A 23839-nucleotide genomic window follows, 5' to 3' on the forward strand; every position below is an offset into this window, starting at 1 on the left:
TACAATACTTTGTACCATTGACTGTAGACAGATCTCCAGTTGGTGGTAGATAGACTTACAATACTTTGTACCATTGACTGTAGACAGATCTCCAGTTGGTGGTAGATAGACTTACAATACTTTGTACCATTGACTGTAGACAGATCTCCAGTTGGTGGTAGATACTCGGCTTATTCTTTAACATAGCTCTTTATGATGAGATTTTTTCATTGTTTTCACTTTTACACAAATTAGCAATGTCATTTGCATCTGATAATAATATGACATCAGGTATTTTTTACAATTATTAAATGAAATAGTTGAGAAATCCAATATTGCAAAATATGAAACATTTTCAACCGCAAATGTATGTACAGACAACAAACACAGGTAAGTATTATATAAAATTAGCTTGTATTGTAAATGTACACAAGATTGCACACAACACTTTCATCAAAAAATACTTTTCAGCCACATAAACAAGAATTACATACTCTAAACACACGTACTGTTCATTCACTCATCATTTGTCACTAACACGTACATCACATGTTGTTTGTTCAACTGGTAGTTACTACATTCTTACAAACTCAACTCCAACTACTGCCAAAATGAACAAATCCACATTGGAATATTCCTTGCAGTAAAATTATATTATATACCTGAACTTTGACCATATTTTCAGATGACATTACCACAAAATATCTAAATTTGTTCAATTTCATAGTAGATTGTCATCATATTCACATTTCGGAACAATTTGATTGAGATGTCACTCGGGAAAATGTTATTCTTTACACAGGGAAGCCGTATATCTGATAAAGTATCTGAAATCAAATATCCAAAATCTTTCTCTGATAGCAATAGTATGTTGATAGTACTGAAGAAAAAACTCCTTTAAATTGTTTACATTAAAATTTTGTATAAAAATTGATTTTGAAATTTCTCATTACATTTTGGTTTCCATAATTCTAAGGGGATCACAGCTAGTAGAAAGCACCCTGACATTGTGAGTTATTTGCTAATTTGTCCAAAATTTAATTAAATAACTTGTGACTCCATTTGTCCAAAATTTAATTAAATAACTTGTAACTCCATTAAAGTGCAAGGTTATCCTCACTCTCTCTTGGCTGTCTTACTGGGATCCTTCACTCCACATACATGCGCAGTCAGGTATTCAATCATTCTCACATGCATTTCTATGTTAAGATATATATATATATACAACTTTGTAAAACATCCAATACTCGCTATAGATAACAGGATTCCAACCTTAATTTCTAAACACATTGGAATAGACAGAATTAGATGATCTTGCCTGTCAGTGTGACTGTTATATATGTTAACTGGGACACAAGTTTAACTTGCCCCAGAGACGATTAACACAAAGACGGTGTATATACGACTCAAAATGTCCTATCAATTGACATATATTTTGGGACATGCTTAATTCAGAAATCTAAATATTTCTTTTGATATAGTAAAATCTGAATGAACAGAATGTATTTGAAATGAAAAATATTTCTCAAATATGTGTATTATGTATCATGTTATTGTGACTAATTGATATTGTGACATATGTACCTCCATGACTACACCACCTGTACATGTACAACAGTTCAAAGGTGTAATCAATAACAGTCAAGCTAGCTTCAGCTATTTTTGTGATAAGTAACATACTCCACCAAATTTGTCACATATTCCTTGATATATCTAATGTATAAAGGTGATTTATTGGACGTAATGATGCAAATGATTGGGTGAAATAATTAAATACATTAATACACACACAGAAATCCGTAACAAATATTGCAAATGATATATATGTATATAGGGATAACAGAATAGTACTCTTAACAAGAATTGAAATTAAAAAAGCAACACAAAATACTCAATAATGAACACCAGGGGGGACTAGGGTCACACAAAGTCATAACAACATTTTGGGATTATCTCCCTTCGTTTCAGGAGTTACTTCCCTTACTTATAGACTTGCACATGTCATAACATATTTTTGTTATGTTTGGGTTTTTTTTTTCATCAACTTATGTTGTCCTCAACTTGACAGTGAAGCCATCAGTTTTGAACCTACAGCAGTTTTTTTTTCTGTAATTCAACAATAAACACACAGTGTACAAGTCACATATAATATTAGGGTAACTGTGATTAAATATATAGCTGTTGCTATTCCTCATTGATTGGTTAATCAGGAAGAAATTCCAATGGAATGATTCTAAGCATCAAATCAGAAATTCTAGGACAAGATTACAAAATATGTCCTTTCGTCTTGTCTCCTCGAACAACAGTATTTTTGAGAAATGAAACATAAATTGAAAATTTTTTTGAAAATATTTCTATAGCAATCATTAATGGTGTATGTATTTGTTGAAACTGTTTATAAATATCTTATGTTGGTACATCAAACAACTAAAAGAACTGATGAAAGTGTCGTCAAGTAACATCCATATCCAAGGATACGGTTTCCAAAGTAACAGAATGACTAGAAATAAACGCTATTCTAAATCTACCAAATCTTTAAGATTGACTACAAAGTATTTATATATTTTCAATAAAAAGTTTGGAAAAATGTCAAAACTAGTTTGATACTAAGTCAATATCAAATTGTGTTGATGAATGTATGAGGTCAGCGTTCACACAAGATCAAAGGGCAGATCACTCTTTATCAGATATCATATAGAAGGAACATTAAATATTACTAAGTTACATAAAGAAGCAGTTTTAACACATAGAGTGGACGGTCAGATTCGGACATGCGTATTTCCTCAAAAGAAAACAGGAAATATACACAAGTCATTTGCCCTGCATTTATGATTAAAATTTACAATGATTAAAACATCACAACGAAAAAAATCCATACTACAAACACATTTACATTATCACAAACTACATGTGTAACCACTGCCCATACACGGCGATCTTCTGACTCAATGTGATCATAGTTTCTTATTCTCAAGATAATTCTACAGTATCAGGAGAGAGATTGAAAGTTCAGCGACAAAACAGGTACATTTATGTACAATGAATCAATAGTGTTTAAGAATCATCAGTAAAAGATCTGCTGGATATATACCTGAAGAATGTGCCATGTAACAGTTATTCGTAGAACTGTAGAACTAATAATGTGTGCCTAAATGTGAATTGACACATAACTTCAAATTTCAGACATCATATCTTGTGCATTTATATCTATTTTGCCTTAAATCTGATCATCCCTATATGACAGAGGATTCGATTTTGAACAAACAGGGGAGATAACTCTACATTTACGTAGAGACAGATGTAACTAAGCGTATTAAAAAAAAACTCAATCTTTTGTTGTTTACATTATAAAACGACAACAACACAATTTTACCGCCCTTGACCTTTATGTAAGTCTAAATGTACAAATTTTTGCACTTTTTGTGTTGAAAGTATTACGCTATAACATGATTGCGTTAACTTTAATGCACTTAAATTTGACGGTGCCAAATTAAGTACATTTACAGTATCAAAATATTAGTTCTGACCCTTTCTCTAGACCTTGCATAACATGTCTATTCTAAGACTGATTGTGAGCAGTGATATTGAGATCTGATCGTTGTGGTCCCTGTTGATTGAGTGATTGAGAGATAAGTGTAATACACACGTTGGTGTACAACAAACGATGTTACTGGATAATAGCACAGTCTGTGTGGTTTGATATACACAATACAAAAGTTGGATTATATAAAACAATGAATGAAGATACATGTCATCCTTTTTTAACCAATGACATCAATTTCATCTTAACCTATATGATGGTCTGATTGAGTCCATTGTCAATAACATACAAGTACTGGTTATTATGTTACATCATGTTTACTTACGAAGGCACACAACAGCAGGTGGAACATGAATGGCAGCAATGACTTTCAACAAATGGACACTATGAATGATGTTAAATAACTGATATTTTGCTCCCATCCTATTTTTGTCATTCACAGAAATTCTTATTTTTTTTTCCCTAGTGTAACATTAATACTAAATGTGATGTTTCAAAAAAAGTCATAGGTAGTATTTAAAAGATTATAGACGAAGTGAAAGAAATAATTATTCTCAATAGAAAAAGTGTGTGTCCTCCTGAATAAGCCTCTATTCATATCTTTACATTATTTGGCAAAATTAATTTCTACTCATATTTGCCATTACAGAGTTGTGCCCCTTTGATAAGCGCAGCGCTATCCCCCTTTTCCCAAAGTCAATACTATGAAACTTGTGGCTAAACTCTATAGAACACAATCTTGTTTATTCACTCCTAAAGGCAGTGTTGATTTAACAAAACAGTGAGAGGACCAGCCTTCATTCACGCGTCACAATGTGTAAGTGTGTTCCTCACACCATGACACACATTACAATGTGTCACACATCACAATGTGTGTACCTTACACCATGACACACATCACAATGTGTGTACCTTACACCATGACACACATCACAATGTGTGTACCTTACACCATGACACACATCACAATGTGTGTACCTCACACCATGACACACATTACAATGTGTGTTCCTCACACCATGACACACATCACAATGTGTGTACCTTACACCATGACACACATTACAATGTGTCACACATCACAATGTGTGTACCTTACACCATGACACACATCACAATGTGTGTACCTTACACCATGACACACATCACAATGTGCGTTCCTCACAACATGACACACATCACAATGTGTGTAAATTACACCATGACACACATCACAATGTGTGTACCTCACACCATGGCAAATGTTACAATATGGGGGATGAATGATGACGTCATGATCATGACATGTTCATATGGAGTCCATCTAGAGCGTGCATAGACTATAATATAAAATGCTGAATGTCGCCGACAGTTGCCCAGACTTTTGGAGTGTGACGACGACCAGGAGCTTAACAGACACAGTCTCCCATTATCCCATTATGAAGTGTTTCAAAACCAATGCCTGCATTTTAACACTTTCCTGTCAAATAAGATTTCAATGAAGTTAATGATTGGTAAGTGTTTTACCATAACCAACCAGAGTTCTTGTCTCTCTTCATCAGACCTTAACTTGTTATGATTGGTCATCTTACTCATAACATTGACCAATGGGAGATCTTCTCACATGTGTTGGAGGCACATGATTTTTAGTTTGTTACTGTCTGTTACTGCTTCTTCAGTAAAGTTACTTTTGGATCATGTGACCATCTAAACATCAGTGACCATAGTAACAACCACTCTAAAACTTGCAAGCAGGTCACATGATCTGATACAATCCAGACGGCACTCTATCCCACAACATCACATGTGAAATTGACAAAGTCAATCTAAGGTGTCGACAAAGTTCCTGGTAACATCACACCGTGGTAGCCAGTTTAGCCGTGTTGACATCAGCAGGTGGTAGTCTGCTGGAGTACGGGTCTGTGTAATCCGGATTGGTGAAATCTGTCCGGGATGCACTCCTAAATGAACTTGTTCCGTACGTGTTGTATCCGTTTTCAAACCTGAGAATGAGAGAAATATTAGATTATACAATTATACAAACAGCAACATCAAAGGTTTTCACTGTCTGGCTGAAAACTTTGTAGTAGAACACTGAGTGCTTTGCACAATGTTATTTACGCCTCGTACAGGAACATTGATAACAAGATTCCACTCGAGTCTATATATGTCATATTATTTTTAAAAAAGCTACCTTGTCATTGTTTTTGTTGTTCAACATACATAAAATGTGCTACTTTGTTAGTTATTTGTCGTATTGCAGTCCAACAGGATTGTGTTGCAAAGCAAAAACAACGCTGGTCAGTTGTTTGTAAAATTTAACTCTCCTGGATTATATAACATGACAACTTGGTTTTGTTGAAATGCTTACAAAATTAAAAAAAAAAAGAAAATTAAAAGAAAAAAAAGAAAAAATCTTTGTTAAAGATGTTAATCTACATGGATTGTTGAAAATGAAAAATAAAAAAAAAATAATGGGTGTCAAAAAAAGCTCAAATGAAATAATTAATTACATAGGAATATAAAAACAGAAAAAGGATAAGGGGAGGGTTGATTTCAAACTTTCCATATTTTGTGAGGAAAGGTGATCACACACACTTCCTGGCTTGGAAAGCAATATCACCGCATCGGTCAGGCAACACTTCATTTTGTTATGAATCTGAGATGTTGTTTAACTACGCACTAAATTAATCCATAAACCATTCGTCTCAGATTGGCTTGTGATAAAATTGTTCAATTTGAAGGACTTGGCATAACATCAGACAAAACATCTACTATACTATGAGCTCATTCCAAACACAAACTGCCAAACCCAGGTTTGATAAATGTCTTTGCTCATGAGCCAGGCATAACTAATATGCCTTATCAGGGCTAAGCTGCACGGAATGCCGAATAAGGGCCACACGCTTACCTGGACCGTGCCAAATGTGGTGAGTACGATATTGTATTGTAACCATACTCAAATCTGACGGAGAGACAAACAGAACGTGTCAACACAAGAGGCACAAAGGACATGTACAATCTGAACAAATTTAACAGGTGAAACTTAATAATGTAAACAGATAGTCAACAAACAACAAACTTGACAAAGACAGGTGTAAATAAAGAAATGGAAAAACAAAACAAATTTTAATTGGATATTAGCAAACATTAATAATATACTACTGCCTTCATTAAAGATATTAAACATCTGATTTGAATATCTCGGCATTATGACATCAATATAAATACACGTTGTTACCAAACGGTGCAGGTAGCTACTTATTTATTATACATGTAATTGTATCAATTTTATACATGTTTGCTAGCAAACAACATTGATGGTGTGTGCTTCATGACAAATGTGCAGTCAAATGTTTATAGAAACATTTAAAACACTTAAACAAGCAAGCGCAAAAAATATAAACAACACACAACAGTTCAATTATCATAGGTAGTAATAATTAGATCAATAATCAATTAAATTTGTGATAAACACAACATCAATGACATTTCCAGATAGTTAATATTGATAATTAAAACTGAAATCCTGACAAATGAGGAATTTTCATCACAAAAACTGTCTTTCCAAATTTGTAAAAAAAAAAAAAAAAAAGACTGATACTGCAGTAAAAAATCTATGCTGAGAAATAAAATTGCAAACTTTTTAAGATCAGCTTCTAAATGAAAATCTGTTTATCTACTAAAACCATCGCTAAGTAACAAATTATACCTATATTTCTAACAATCAGCTAACACATTACCAACTGAAGAATTTAAATGACAAAGTGGCAGGCTTCATGCATACTCCCTAACTTTTGCTTGTGACAGAAAACTGTTGCAGGAGTTTGGGTGTTGTTTCTTATCAGCAGAGTGAAATTATTTTTTCATAATTTTTGGTTGCCAGATTTTAAATTGGTCAAGTCTGCATGACCTGTTAGTCCTACAAGGGTTTGTTGAGTGGCCGGCCTCCTTACCTTTCTGCTGGCAGGGCCTCATCTGTTCGGTGAACATAATCACTAAATAACGGCCCACCATTGTGATGATCATAAGCGTTTATGTAATTATCAGATGTCAGCGTCCCATAGCCGCTACTGTTTAATTTATGTTCCTGTGTGGAAAAATAAAAACACAGTGCAAATTTTTGGGACAATAATTTGTCTCAGTGCAAATGAATATTTCTAGCAGTCTGGTGAAACCTAATGTTACCTTACTACTCATGTGCATCTGTTAACGATGTCTAAGAAATGAACGATGAAACCAATGACAAAATCAAACATCACATATGATCATCTTGAAATGTTTTATAAAGGAGTTTGTCGATAATCTGTGGTTTTGATTTGATGGCAATTTCTTTTGATATAGCAAATACAAAAATTATAATTATAAAAAATTAATGAATATGATGGATGTGACAATGTTGTGATTGGTAAATGATTAGATTCACCAGAAAACTGATAAATACATTTTATACACAGGCATATGAAACACGATAATTATTCCCACTAAAAGCATAAAAGCCAAGTGTACATATTTCATTCAATCTTAAGTATGATTCTTGTAGTTAAAACATTGTAGTTAACTTCGATGAACTTTAAAATTATAAAAGATCTCAAATATGATTCTAGATTGGTTTAAATTAACACTTATTGTCAAATTTTAACTTTAATTATGAAAATCAGGATCACAATCCAACTTCAACACAAAATCACTTCAAACATGAAAAGGTTGTAAGGCAAATTTTAAGACCTATTACAATCAGCTTTATAATTACTGTTTTTTGACAATATAATTAATTTTTAACTGATGATCCAAATTCATGTACTATTTTTCGTGCGAGTTCATATCAAATTATACAATTTTTTTTCATTTTTAGCAAAATTTTCGATTGTGTTTGCAAGAGATGAAAGAAAACACCCCAATATTTTGTAAATGGCCATGCTTTGATAAATGGATGATCAGTGATCATGTTAAAAGCTGAGTGACAATGTAAATGGTGATCAGTGCAAAACATTAAAAAAAAGATGAAACAGACAAGTCATACATTCGATGAATTCAAAATAACATGAAAATTATCAACACACTTTCAAATGAATTCTATCCCAAAGAAAAGGCAACACAAGCATGTTTATGAATCATGAATGGTTCAAATTTGTTTTTGTTACTGCCAAGCTTTCTGTTCAGTATCAAATATTTACGTAACCATGAAAGTGAGCAGTATAAATGACATGAAAATTATCAACACTTTCCAAATGAATTCTATCCCAAAGAAAAGGCAACACAAGCATGTTTATGAATCATGAATGGTTCAAATTTGTTTTTGTTACTGCCAAGCTTTCTGTTCAGTATCAAATATTTATGTAACCATGAAACTGAGCAGTATAAAAGCCAGTCGTACCTGTAAGTTATAGAGTCAAAAAGAAACAGACCAAAATGTTACTATTGTCACTTAGTTACAATACTTCTAGTACAAAGGGTCGTCACGCCAGTCGCACACACGTCATTTCACGCAGGTAAAAATTCTCACCTTACATTACAGCAATTTTTTACCGTTGATCCAGAAATAGATTTAGTTCCATGACAATCTTCACATTACACAGCACACCAAATCATTACGAATATGGTTCATTTCAAAATTATTGATGGCAGAAAAGTCCATCTGGCAACATTTCATTTCCAAAATTCCTCACCATTAATATCAGAGCCAACAAAGCCATCAAAAATACCAGTTGACACGGTTTGTTGCACAATGGACATCGTTAAAAACACAACACAGCATCAAACACAGTCGTCTACACAACGTATCCATGGATACGACAAGAACATGTGGTCTTCACAAATACCAGCCTTTACTTTAGTCCTTACGCCTCTGTTTCGGACATTCTAGATTTGAGGCAATTCTACAGAAAATACTGTCAATCCTTTGGCCTTGTTAATGGCGTTAGACCTTAACCAATAACGAGCAAGATGCTTTAGTAAATTAATCGCTTTGGCTTTGTTCAGTATATGCTTTTACAAACTTCTTGATGTGAGAGAATATTGACCATTGATTTCTCTGACAAAATGACATAAAATGTACACCATTTTAAAGTTTATTCCACACGCACAACCACAAAACTCCATAACAACACAGGTTTTAATTATGTTGTATTATCCATTCATTATTCAGTTTTCCCAAATAGAATTCAGAACACAGTTTCTCTATCAAATTTAAGAAAAGTTGTTCAGGATTCACAGACTTTATTTTTACATACAGGTCTGTTGTTGGTGCCAAGGATTTCCCAACAATTTGTGGCAAGTTATGAAACACCTAAACCTTATGTTATTATAGTGACCACAGAAGCATCATTAGGTAAAACATTTATTTTGGATTAAACAAATTAAATAGCAAGGCATTCATTAAAAATAAACCAGCAGAAAGCAGATATAATTCTATCCTAGATTAAAGAATATTTTTTCTGAAGTGTTATGATGCCATCATAATCCTACTCCAACTACAGTAACATGGACACATCAGCATACATTTAGCAGTGTAGCCCCTCAAAGCTTTTATAGGGTGGAGGCAATAACACCATGTTTTGTGGAAGATGTCAACAGTTAACACTTTGGTACAGACAGGTTAATGAAATTTACAATTTTACGGTTGTCATTATTCAAAATATTTCATTTCCTTGTGCGATATGATTTTAGAGATAAGCTTTTTAATACATCATAGTTTCAATGTTATAAACCTACTTTTTTTATTTGAATACGTGATATAACTGAACTGGATTGACTTTTCTTGAGTCTCCATGCCTTTCTTTTGTTTTGTGGACTAATTTTGAAACTTGATTCTGTTAACAAGTTGGTTATTCTCATTCTGACAATAAACTTCGGAGAGATTTCAATGTTTTGTCTCTAGACATTATCCACAACAAACTCCAACGAACACGGCTGATCTTAAGACCGAAACACAAATCAAACAACTTCATACAAGCTCATTCTTTTGTAGGTACAGCCAGGGCCAGACGGTAAAATCAAACGGACAATAAAACCATGGCACCACAGCAACCTCGGGCCACCAACCTGTACATAGGAGTGAGCACAGTGCTGCCAACAGGGCCTGTGTGGTAATGTGGAACTCGCACATTGTAACACATCTCGACTAGCTGCCAGGGGACGCCTTGGTAAAGTTCTTCGACCTCCACAAGAGGTCAAAGTTCGCTGTCCTTGTTCATAAGGTGACATTGGTCTTTGTTTCTGTTCACAAGGGGTCATAGATCGCTGGCCAAGGCCACATGGTGTCACAGATCGCTGGCCATTTCCAAAGGATGCCAGAGATCTGTGTCCAAGGCCACATGGCGTCATAGAACGCTGGCCGTATGGAGGTATGACGTGATAGATATTTTGATTGGCTGATTGAGCTGGTAATGTCCTGATCGATGGAGCCATACAGAGTTGTTGTTCTCTATTATAGGTAGCCTGAGAGAAGAAGGTATGTTGGAGAAACAGTCATGTGACACTAAATACAACCGTTCATATCATAACACAAGACAAACAACTCTATATAATCATCAATCAGGTCTACTCCATACCTTTCACTTGCATCATCAAAAACAACTCAAAGGTCGTAGGGTCAAACAAAGGTCAAAAGGTCAATGGAATCAATTTGGAAACCAACACAAATCTGATGAAATTGGGGTAAAGGACAAAAATAACACTAAAGGGTGTTAAAGGCAGCAGTTTCAGAAATACTTCATAGTTCAACGATATTTGAATAATTGATCTAGATAATGAACTTCAAAACTTATCTATGTAGTGTAAAAAATGGGAGACGAATCAAAGTACTTGATTGCCTCAAAAAGAGAGAAATAATGAATATTTAGCACACAGATTTTGGGTAAAATGTAAAATACATATATATCATTAAGTGGCCACACAAGGAATAAATGGAAAAATTCAACTGTAAAGAGACAAAGTTTAGTCGGAGATTAGGAGAAACAGGGTTGATGCTTGTTAGTAAATAAGAAGGACTTGAAATGAAACATCAAAGAGATAGTCGATGGAACACAATGGTGGACCTTGTTAGTAAATAAAAAGGACTTGAAATGAAACATCAAAGAGATAGTCGATGGAACACAATGGTGGTCAAGAAATAAGCACAGATTTTGAAGATGGCAGTAGAAATGATAACATCCCTATACTGGTGATATTTTACAAACTAAGCCTCAGTATTGTAAGTCAAAGAGAAAGAGTGAAAATAACACCAATGAATATAAAGTTTGTCGTTCATAGCGTCGTGAACTGCAAAATATATACAAGTATGATGATCGAGCCAAAAGACCTGTAAGATGATGATGTAATGGATTCAGAAAGTTATGATGAGATAAAACTTCCAAACTTAGCTACATTATTGGTATCATCCAATCCAAAATAATTATTTTTTTACTTAACGTGGTATGAAATTGAATTGAAAATAAATTGTAATTTTATCAATTTGGTTTGTCAAAACTTGTGAGTTCAGAGGTCAAACAATATTGGTAGTATGTAGACTAGCAGCATTTACAGACTTCCACCAAAGAAATAAAGCATTTACCAAGTTCTTTTACAATTAAAAATCAAGTATTAAAAACATGATATATTGTAAAGCTGAAAAAACTGGTTAAATTTTTCCACCACCACTATCTATCCCCATCAAGCTAGTACTAAGCATGACTTCTCCCAAATAAGCCTTAAAACCTTTCATTTCTACATTTATCTAGCTGACTACAGAAAATGTAAAGCTTTATGAGGAGGAGTCGAATGTTCCTACAGCAGGTTTTGTAGTCATGTAGACACGGATTCATTCATTTTTAACCTTGACATCTAAACCCAGGCAATGTCTTGCTAACTCCCATCAAAGAATTGCTAACTCAACCTTCCCCACTTTTTCAACTTATTGTATTCAATGGCTTGTATTTTATATCACAACATGTTGATAACTGATAGATACACGCACAACCAAGGATTTAAATTTTTAAAGTTGTCATAACTATCTCCTAGTGTGATATGAAGGTGTATTTTATGCTCATGAGTACACCTAGTAGGTCAGATGTTGTCACCTACAAATGTAGTTTGGGAATTTGACTGACATGACTTTGGCATGTGTTGATGAGGCAGAAAACGCTTACTCTTCCAGAACACCTGGTCTTATTCTTTCACTCTTTTTTAAGGGTGTAAATATTTCTTTTGTTCATTTTTTGCTGTACTTTCATTGAATTTGAGTTCAAATTAAGATTCTGTTGACAGTTCAGTATTTTCATTGTCAGATAGAAACATTACAGCTATTGTGCTTGGGGGTTAAATTGATCGCCTATAAATCTGCTGGGTGCTGCATCATGAGGTCTTCACAGTCTTAGAGAAGAAGTCGAGAGTTACTAGCTATAAAAGAAAGTTGAGCAAATTTGTATTGCTCCTCATGACAATGCTCCTGAAAACAAGCCAGGAATTGCGGAAGTGTTCAATTTCTGAACAAAAGACTGAACTTCATCACTAATTGCTAGAATCAGAAATCCCATTTGCCTGGAACGAGATTTCCTGATGATGATAGCTCAGATCTCCAAAGGTATTTAAATAATCTGAGGAGGAAGTGGACTACTGCATGGAAAAATTAAAGTACAAGGCCTGCTGCAGCAGTATATCTCTGTCTATGAATCTCTTTTTTGACCTTCCATCATATTTATGTTTTGAAATTCCGTTAAGATATCAATATCAGTGGTACTAGATGAAAATGTATTGATCTTCACAACATGGTCTGAAGTAATGGGAAATGACTTGATCAAATCTTAATTACTTTGGTCTCCTGTAGGGTATGAAGATGAAATGTTTGAAAAAGACAAAGGAAATATCAAGGAGTGGTGGATTATAATTTGAAAGAAGGGTGAAAGCATCAAGGTTTTACAAGCATTAAATCAGAAATCATTTAACACCATTATCACCCTCAATCCATAAAAAGACTTGTCCTGAACAGCACACAAAGCTATGAGCCAGGTTAAGTCCATTGTATCAAATAGGGAGAAATTCCAGGAAAGGTGAATGGAAGAATTTGACTATCAGTTTATAATTAGAATACAAAGTAGGTGTTGTATATGTTGTATATGTTCTGAGAAATTCTGTCGCAAAAAAGATGAAGGTCTACCCAACACAACTAGTCCTACTTTTTAAACAACTCAAAGAAGCAAAATTATAAATCTACCGAAAATAGCAGATAATAATTTTTGTGTTTATTCATATTTCATATAAATATGATGCAATGTTAGTCTAAATCATTTTGAATTTCAGTTTTTAAGAAAATATTGAGTAATTTTTTTTTTCTAAATTTACATACTATGGACTTTATCTTCAAGGATTTTTTTCCAAAAATTGTATAAGTAAGAGTGAACTACAAAACTAAACAGCAATATGCCTGCTGGCTATTTCACTAATTGTGAAATAAAATTGAAAAGATATGAATCTAGTATTTTAAAATCTTTTTATAATTTTGTGTATGGGTTAGATAGACTTCCAACCAAGAGAGTTCAACTGCCTGTCTTTTTTCCATTATTGTAAATAATGAGATGGTACAGACTACATAATTATTCATGTCATTAATTACTCTATGAATGACAGTGTTATGTTATAATAGATTATGTTGTATTTTATCATCATATTGTGATATCACAATAGCTCATATCACATGAGTTAATTTACAGTATGATATTCAGTTAATAAGGATGAATTATCTTTAAACATCTTATATACTATCCCTCCAATGAATTTTTACTTAGTTTAACAAATGGCTACCTCCAGCACCACTGCTTACCTGCTGAACCCCTACTGATATAAATATTTCTGTTTAGATATTGGGTAGACCAGTAAGTAGAAGCCATAGAGAAAGTGTAATATAGACCAGAACCCCAACAGTCACTTACATTACAGTTGGTGTCCGTGCTCTCGATTGTACTCACAGTACACTGCTGTTTACCCTTAGTGAAAGGGGAGACAACTCCATCAGTAATCAACCCACAAAGTTACATATGACCATTTGCTGACATTTGATATTTAAATTGGTTTTTATATCAATGTCAATTTATGAAATAATTGATATCGAACAGTAATACAAGTATCTGCTAATGTGGACATCTACTGAATGATTTGAACAAACTGCTGAAGTTAGGCGTAGGTGAAGTTAAAGCTTCCAACTTGATTTCAAGACATCAATCTTAAACAACCTAGTCAGATCATATAGATAAATCCTAGCATAACAGGTCTATCTTCTACTGAAATAAATCACCCTTGTGAGATATATAGCTATATTTGTAAAAATCACATTTTCTATCTCACCATGCAAGGGAGATAACTCAGTCTCAATTATTCTTGTTTCTAACAATAAGATATATAATATAGATTATTACAAAGCAAATGAATATCTTTCAGCATCTTTGAAAGTATATAAAAATAATTCATTCTCTGGAAAAGGGGGGATAACCCTTGTATGATTAAATGGGTTTCATACCCCAATTCCTTGCACTAGACTGCTCACCTTTTGTCCATACAGATCTTCATAATCTGTGGGGCAGTGGAAATTTAAATCCTGTCTCCACTGGTCCATCAGAGTGGATTTTGTAAAATCAGATGGTGATTCTGTTTTCTCGCGTTTTTTAATCTCGGTGTTACTGTCAGTTTCCGCGTAGGAGTCTGAAATAGAAACGGTGCTTACAAAACAAACAAAAGCTCTGCAATTAAAGAAAGTGTTGATACTACATGTAGCAGGTTGTGTTTCTGTGTACTTGTTTTTAGACTTAATGTTACCAAGACAATTCAATTTTACATCTTATTCAAGATATATCTCATCTTTTCCATTATTGAAGGCTGCTGATACCTCGGGTTTTTTTTTTTAATCAAACCTACTTTTCATAAATACTTTCACATTCATGATTGAAGTCATAAATAGATGTAGGCCATATTTATAATACTGTAATGATACCTAACGTAGTGTTAAGTGTACAACTACATCTAGAGTGTTGTTTTGATAATTTTTTGTTTTAATGAATCTCATTTCTTTTTATTTTAAAAAAATTCAAAATTGTTAACACCACTAATTGTTGAATTTATCATGAGTGTTAATGGATATTTAAAGCAAAATTACGACATTACCACCAAATATCAATCGTTTACAATTAGTGAATTCATTAATTATTTGAAAGAAAATATTTGTTACTTTGTCATTTTTATATGGAACTTTATAAATTCCAGTCTGGAAATTATACAGATTACTTTTTAAGATATAATTTAATGTTAGAAGCAAATAATGACAGATGAGGTGATAGGAAAATTAACACAATTTAGAAACAAAATGCAAATGATGTCTGCTGTAAAATGTATACAAATCAGGAATGAAGATTTGATGTTTCAAAGGTATGACATCTGATGTTGTGCATTCTTGTGGAGTAAGTGATATTTGTGTAAACAACTACAGTGGAAATATCAACCTTTAATGAATTTACAATGATTCACTAAAATGCAAAAACCATTTGTTTGGACTCAAAAGAAAGTTGAAGTACCAAAATCTTTCTAAAATCTATATCAATATTCTAGAGAACTCTAAAAGGGGAGACAACTGCTGGAATATGCTACTGTGATGTGTAACACATAAAAACAGAAGTGTTCTCTATGTGTGGTGAAATACAGATGTAAAGATTGCATATAAATAATTTTTTCTAACATTGTTGCACCTGCATATAAGATTTTCCTTTCTGAGTCGTTGTTAGATTCTGATTAGAATTTTAACTGTTAGATATTAAATATCTGGAATATTTGTCATCGAAAATCAAAATCAATTGCAAATGCAAAATTAACTAAACACTTTCAGCATACAAACATGTCAACACAATTCACATTCAAAAAAGCAAAATATCTACAATTTTATAAAAATGTTTGCAGGATTACCAGAGTCAGAAGCCTTGTATCGATGGTAGATGACAAAGACGATGACGATGAGGAAAATGAGAGCCACACCCCCGACAACGCCCCCTATGATGTAAGACAGTGGCAGGATATCTGAAAATAAAAGGATGCATCTTTATAGTCTATGTCTGCTGTGATAAGTAAATTTTTAAACAAAAACTCAAAATAAATGTTTTAGTTCAGCAAACAAAGGCAAGATATACTTATGTTTAAGTAGGTCAATATATATAGCAGGTAAGAATTAAAATGGACACATACACCCAATCAAATGTTTCGTCCCTTATACATTCTGTCAATCAGATACTGATTGGAACCAGTAAAACATGCAGGTTTCCAGACTGCATGGGCTCGGACTAAGAAGCAGTGTATAAGATGGGGCTTAGTATGACAAAGCATGATGATAAATATCTGCTTACCAGGAATGTTTTCTCATACAGGGATTTACTTGGAGTGACTTGGCGCGGGAGGGGTGACATACGAGTCAAAAATCCGAAATTATTACAACTTATTGTTACAAGTGCACATCAGTATATTTTCGTGTGTATTGCCCCATACACAGCTAGGTGTATTCCAGGCAGGTCTCCTTACAGGAAACCAACTACCTTATCTAACATCATATGGAAGTTGCTGCATGTTATTCAAGTGAATCTAGGGTAGGATAAAACCTCAACAGCACCAGGTCATGATCTCAACTTCCTGAGAAACACAAACCCTCCATTTGATCTGAGATCTCTATACACAGGATGGTTTGTGTGTCTCGGGTGAAGATCTGAGATGTGCAAGTTAATCCTATGTTTTAGTTAGTCTTGATAAGTGTTACCTTTCTCTAACAGGGTAATGGTGATAAGGTCGGAGCCACGGGAATTCTCCACACTACAGTTGTATTGGCCAAAGTCGGACTCCTGAACTTGCATGATCTGCAGCATGTGTTTCACTCCATCAGCCAATGGTTCCTCGAGCTCCGAGTATCGGCCGGAGTTGGCGTAGTCAATCTCCACGTTGTTTCTCTCCCATTTTATTTTGGTAGGTGTGGGGACAGAACGGACAAGACACTCAAGTCTAGCACTAGCTCCTGTGGCTGCATACTGATTTTTGTTGCTGAGTATTTTTGGTGGTCCTTAAAAAGACAATGCCAATGTCATTTATTTTGATCATTGATAATAGTGATAATTTTACCTTACATCATCATCCTTTTTTAAGGAGGGGATTTCAAAAAAAATGCGAACTATCATTGTCCTTATTGGAATTTAGTCCTTTACAAATTACTAGCACACATCATGCATGATTATCTGGAACTAAATCACCATACGATTAGCATTATATATCACAAAACCAAGTGTTGTTTTCAATGCTGAAAATCACTGATTTTTATGACGAAAATTACGAATTGATGAATTCCTTATAAAATGATGAATTTATTGTCCACATATTAATGATGAATGAACTATTTCCAGGAGAAGCAGAGAGGTATTCTTTAGTTCAGATCAAGGGCTTAGGCTTGAGGTCGCTATCACATAGCTTGCCCTACAAAACGCGAACTATCATTGTCCTTATTGGAATTTAGTCCTTAACAAATTATTAACCTATAAACATGACATTGACATACCTTTCTGGAGCAGTAAAATTTCACGGCTGACTTCATGGAATCCAGCTACCATGGAGGTTGCAGTACAGATGTATGTGCCGAGGTCGCGGCCCTCCACTTCCTGTATATGGAAGGTGGGAGAGGTACTGACGGGATTATAGTAGTCCTGTTTAGTCCACAAGATGTTAGGCTCGGGGTTTCCCTCTGCATTACAGACCAAGGTCGCTGGGTCGCCCAAATCCACGGCTACATGTTGAGGGGCTCCAATGAAGCGTGGACCATCTGAAATAAATTGTTACGTAGATATATTGTTATATATATGTAGTCTGTTGACATACATAATTAAAGGATCAAAGTCACGGTGGTCAGGTGGAACAGTGGTAACACACTCTCCTTTCACCTAGCCATCATGGGTTAGATTCCCAGAATGTATGTGAATAGTTATGGAGTTACCTACTCAACCATGTGGGTTTTCCCAAGGTACTTTGGCATCAGTGAGTCCCCTCACATGCTCCCTTCCCGGCCAACAAGAGTGATTAATATAAGTTGGTAAAATTGTTGTAAAGTTTAAAATGTTTAAAAGGAGTCAAGTATGTGGTTTTAACATAAAACTTTTAAGAACTGGCAGGTTGGGAAAAAGGCAGATCCGAGTAAAAGACAGAAGCCAAACTTGAGATGTAAAATTATGTTTTATAAACGGAGCATTCCCAGAGACTTATCTCAACTTTGTCAATAGGAAAGAGATATCAGTAAAAAGTTCACAGACTGAAGACTAGTCACTCACATTGTACTTGTAATACTTCATTGGCACGGGTGCTGCCCACGGCGTTTGAACCTTCACAAGTGATCCTTGACTGGTGGTAGTCACGCTTGATTGACGGAATGTCCAGATAGTTCTGATTACTTCCATCGATCACAACCCCATCATGGTACCATCTGTAGAACAGTGAATCGTCATTAGTTTTCCGAACCATAAACAAAAATTTTAATAAAATTTATGTCTCCATAGTAGCAAACAAGATTTTCAGTAAAATCTTCAATCTTGGAAAATTTTTATAAATCATTTCGCCATTCTCTTCACTTGTGTGAAGAGTGTTAAAGCACTTTGTTTTAGAAATAACTAAAACAAGTGAAAACCACTGATAGAAGCATATTTTTTGCCAAATGTAATGTCACAGATAACAAGTTAAAGGTTACAAGTTAACAGGTTAAAAGTTACAAGTTAACAGGTTAAAGGTTACAAGTTAACAGGTTAAAGGTTACAAGTTAAGAGGTTAAAAGTTACAAGTTAACAGGTTAAAGGTTACAAGTTAACAGGTTAAAGGTTACAAGTTAACATCTTAAAGGTTACAAGTTAACAGGTTAAAGGTTACAACTTAACAGGTTAAAGGTTACAAGTTAACAGGTTAAAAGTTACAAGTTGACAGGTTAAAGGTTACAAGTTAACAGGTTAAAGGTTACAAGTTAACAGGTTAAAGGTTACAAGTTAACAGGTTAAAAGTTACAAGTTAACAGGTTAAAGGTTACAAGTTAACAGGTTAAGGTTACAAGTTAACAGGTTAAAAGTTACAAGTTAACAGGTTAAAGGTTACAAGTTAACAGGTTAAAGGTTACAAGTTATATGACCTATAATACAATGATCTTACTTCCATTGAATGTTGTAGGGATTAGCAGTCCCCGTACACGTAAACCGCACATAGTCATACTCCCGAATAGGACGACTTATGTTGTGGGCCATTGTGAGGCTCGGTGGATCTGTCAACCAATCAAAAGAAAACAAGAATGTATTTGACGTAGTTATGAAAAACTTGCACGTTTTGTTATTTTGAAAATTGTTTCAATTACAAAATTATTTACCTTGACATTAAACAGGTAAAAACATTGACAACATCTTAAAGATAAGATATGCAACTATTGGTAATGAACAGATACAAAACCTTTTTCTATAATCAAGATAATTTTAGGACATAAAATAACATGTTACATATTATCATAAAGTCTTAAATAATCATGATTAAATTTCCATGTTGCTGTGTAAGATATGTGACCTTTCATTCATATTTCCAAAAGGGAAATAACTCTTACAATAACTGTCAAGTATTCAGTTAAAAACTGCATCATGGTGTTTCTCAACCCACGTCCTTACTCAGAAACTTACATTGCACATCCAAGATGGCGTGTGTTTTAAAGGGCAATCGCAATGCTGGATTGTTTGCCCGACATTCAATTTTCTTCCCAGCATCCTCTTTTGAGGCAACTATGGTGACAACGCTTAGTGTATCTGCACGCTTGTCTGTCCTTGTCATCGTTCGTGAGAAAACATTATGTGTAATGCGTACTCCCTCTTGGTACCATGTGATCTCTGCCCCGGGCTTCCCATTGTTTGCCTGACATGATACATTTGTAGGTGACCCTTGAATAACAGCAATAGTTGAGGTGTCTCCCATCTGTGGTGGGTCTGGCGGTACTGTCAACATAAATTTGTTACAAGTGTTTTGATTGGTTGATAATATATATAAAACAGCTGATTGGTTAAATAAAATAATCAATCACAAAGTAATCAAGTAATGTAGAAACAGCATCAGTATATTGAATAATAATTAATGGGACTGACAACTGTTTCAGTAATTCTGATTGGTCGATGCCATGGTTACCTACATTGTACATTGAGAGTGATTTTGTTGGTAATGATGCCATGTGTCTGTTCGGTGGCCGTGACCTGACATCTGTACTCGCCATCATCCTCCAGTTGTACATCTATGATCTTCAGATTATACTCCTCTACAAATACACAAACAACAAAATGTGTTACTTAAATGCTCTGATCAGATTAGAATAAGGTAAGTATCTACAAAATTATGATAAATGATGTTTTTGATTGCTGCAAAAAACCAGGAAAAAGATTAAGTACTGTTAATAAGTGGGCATCTAGAATATGGACATTTATGACAGCTTGCAAGACATATCAAAACCAGATTTTAGTTACTGACGGATTTCCACATCAATTGTTCCAAAAGTTTCCAAAATTTTAAAAGAATAAAATATTGGAAAGTATCAGAGTTACCTCCCTTCCACCACTACCTAAGATGATATTGGGTAAAACGAAAAATATCATATCATCCCCATATTTTCTATATTTGAGAATTTTCACATTTCGTTTTGTTTCTGAATTCCAACATTTTCAAAGAATTGATTTTTTGAATATCCTCTTCATCAATAATTGCTAAATTAACAATTTCAGCAATTCTGCTTGTCAACTTATATAAAATGTTGATCTACGGGAAATAACTCATAGAAGAAACCTTGAGCGTTATGTCCCTGCAACACTTTATAGATAATGTTTGGCTTAATCATTTTTGTAAAGGAAAAAAACTATGTTTACTTAACTGTAATTTTCAGAGGATTCATTCTATCTGACTGTTGGTGAATTTTTGCTACATCAAAATATTTACAGTCATGAAAAAAACCAAAGGTTAAATTATATACAGAAGTCGGTCTACAGGATTCCGATTAAATCAAATATTAAAAATGCTAACACAAATGTCAAATTTTCTTTTTTGTCCATTTAAAGGTGTTGAATTTTAAGTTAGTGAAAATTCAAATTGCTTTTAATATTTTAATAATACCTTAATCAATGAATTATATCAACAGTAGAAAATTGGCTCCGTTAGCGGAACAGAAAGATAGTTATAGCCAAACCCCACACCACATACTGTGATGGCCTTGTCAGGACATATTAATACCAAACTTATCCTTTGATATGTCTAGAGGTGTGCACACAAAGGATAGTGTTTCTGAGGGAGAAGTGGTATCTACTCATCTGATACATGAGAATGATTAAAAAAAAAGAATTTCATTATCTGCTAAAAACCGCACTTAATAAATGAACCGATGTTTGTTGACTAATAGAAACAGCTCTGTACATCATATATCAGTAAAATGTTACTGACATCAAAGTTATTGTATGACCAGTTTTTATGTATCAGTCGTTACAGCAAACCACAAGGTCATTGTGAACCCTCGCTCAACTTGACTTCTGACAACTACCTTTTTCATATATCATTAAATGTTCAAAACAGTTAGGTATACAGCCTCATCAGACTGGAATATAACCTCCACACATCATTGATTCTGCAATGTTGTTCTCTTTTATTTTTGGCCATCAGATTAACTTTGATGGCCATAATATCCTTAAACTAAATGATTGATGGATATTTCTTGTAACAAATCCATTCAACCATATTCAAAGATAATTTAAACTGGAAAGTCAATAGTGAATATGTTTTTTTATGACCATTTTGATTTGTATAGAAATGATATATAAGAATTACCTATCATTAGATATTTAGTATTGACATGAGTTAGGCATAACCAAAGTAATGACATGAGTTAGGCATAACCAAAATAGTGACATGAGTTAGGCATAACCAAAGTAATGACAAGAGTTAGGCATAACCAAAGTAATGACAAGAGTTAGGCATTTGTAGTCTGTATATTCACATGACATAAACAAGAAAAAATAGGTGTCACGACACTAATTTTCACATATTGTAAGAGATACGATAGTATCTAATTAGAGAATGTATCTACAAAATAATTTATTTGAAATAATCTCTAATTTCTATTAATTTTTTTATTACAAGACTTTGGCATTATCTCACCAACTTAATATGTAAAATAAAAAAAATTTATAAAGATTTATGAACACTAGATCATATTGAACCAGTTTCATAATGTTTTATTAATAAAGATAACATACAGTTATGCAACATCAATTTATCTTTAGAGCAATTTAGAAGCCAATTATACGACTGGCTAAAGACATTTTTTTAGACTCAAATATTTATCAGACTGCATGGCTGTTTTCAGGCAAAACAAGAGATTTTTAAAAAAAAACAACACAAGATTAAACTGTGAAGGGCTATGTTTTCTGTCGAAAAGTTTTATACCCAACAAAAAAAATTTACACAAGAAGCATGTTTTAAACACTACATCAATGTATCTGAGGTATGAAACCCCATAAAAATCAAAAGTCGTAGACAGAAGCTGTTGAGAACGTCACAAGAGACATTCGTGGGTGAAACAAAACGTCTTAAAATCAAAATTAGTCTGAGGCCTTAGGGTATTAGATGCCTGTAAAACACTGCCTCAGCACAGAAACCATACATTTAAATTAATAAGTCATAAACCACACGTTAAACAGACCCTTTTCTTTTATCTTATGTTTCCAATTTTGTGCATGCACGAAATTCGTCCCGGCTGGAAGATGCAAGGCTCAGAGGTTCGCAACTAATTGGATACTTTGTAAACCTTTTATTGTTTCGTATGTCAAAGGGTTATCTATGAACAAGGGGAGATAAATGTTAACAAAGACTTCAAACATTTGTTGTTAGCCTGGTCATGTACTCTCTGACAACAACGTAGGAGGGCTGTGATATAACATCACTCAAATAAACGTACATAAATATATTTTTTCTAATCTATAAAAACCTATCCCAAGGGTTTGTAGTTTCACTTAAATGCTTAAACACATTATATAAAATTCAAAAAGTTTTTCAGTAAAGAGGATTTTTTATGGGAGAAATAATTTTCTTTTCACATTTTGAAGTGTATATGTAATATAATATATAGGTTATATAGATAATTAAGTCAAGTGTTAGACATAATATATTTAAGGGTGTATGCTACACTTACTCATATTATACCTCTGTCACAAATGACTTTCACACACAGCTATTTTTTTCTAATAAAGACCTTTGGTTTATCATACATTAAATCTGACAAACATTGGCATGTAATTTATTACTAATGAT

The 23839-nt window shown here is 33.7% G+C and overlaps 1 protein-coding gene across 6 annotated transcripts in view; it reads right to left on the reverse strand.

Annotated features, from left to right (window-relative positions):
* Window positions 1-374: 374 nt before the first annotated feature.
* Window positions 375-23839, reverse strand: part of LOC132557746 (kin of IRRE-like protein 1) — a 115219-nt gene continuing 91754 nt past the window's right edge. Inside the window, exons 5-17 of one of the 6 annotated variants that reach the window (XR_009554525.1) lie at window positions 20685-20807; window positions 20185-20493; window positions 19673-19781; window positions 18811-18962; window positions 18048-18308; window positions 17262-17558; window positions 16424-16534; window positions 15018-15172; window positions 10544-10939; window positions 7456-7589; window positions 6411-6464; window positions 4400-5502; window positions 375-4349 (exon numbers count right to left, since the gene is read on the reverse strand). Coding sequence is in view for 5 of the 6 variants with exons in the window: in XM_060222267.1 (XP_060078250.1) it covers window positions 5355-5502; window positions 6411-6464; window positions 7456-7589; window positions 10544-10939; window positions 15018-15172; window positions 16424-16534; window positions 17262-17558; window positions 18048-18308; window positions 18811-18962; window positions 19673-19781; window positions 20185-20493; window positions 20685-20807 (2249 nt within the window). In the remaining variant the exon portion in view is untranslated. Of the gene's footprint in view, window positions 5503-6410; window positions 6465-7455; window positions 7590-10543; window positions 10940-14406; window positions 14461-15017; window positions 15173-16423; window positions 16535-17261; window positions 17559-18047; window positions 18309-18810; window positions 18963-19672; window positions 19782-20184; window positions 20494-20684; window positions 20808-23839 lie in introns of all 6 variants that reach the window. The other 5 variants (XM_060222267.1, XM_060222269.1, XM_060222271.1 and 2 more) reach the window with 5 other exon arrangements.

This window comes from Ylistrum balloti, unplaced genomic scaffold (assembly GCF_031769215.1).
Source record: "Ylistrum balloti isolate Yb309-2 unplaced genomic scaffold, AGI_CSIRO_Ybal_v1 Utg370714, whole genome shotgun sequence".
Taxonomy (NCBI): Eukaryota; Metazoa; Mollusca; class Bivalvia; order Pectinida; family Pectinidae; genus Ylistrum; species Ylistrum balloti.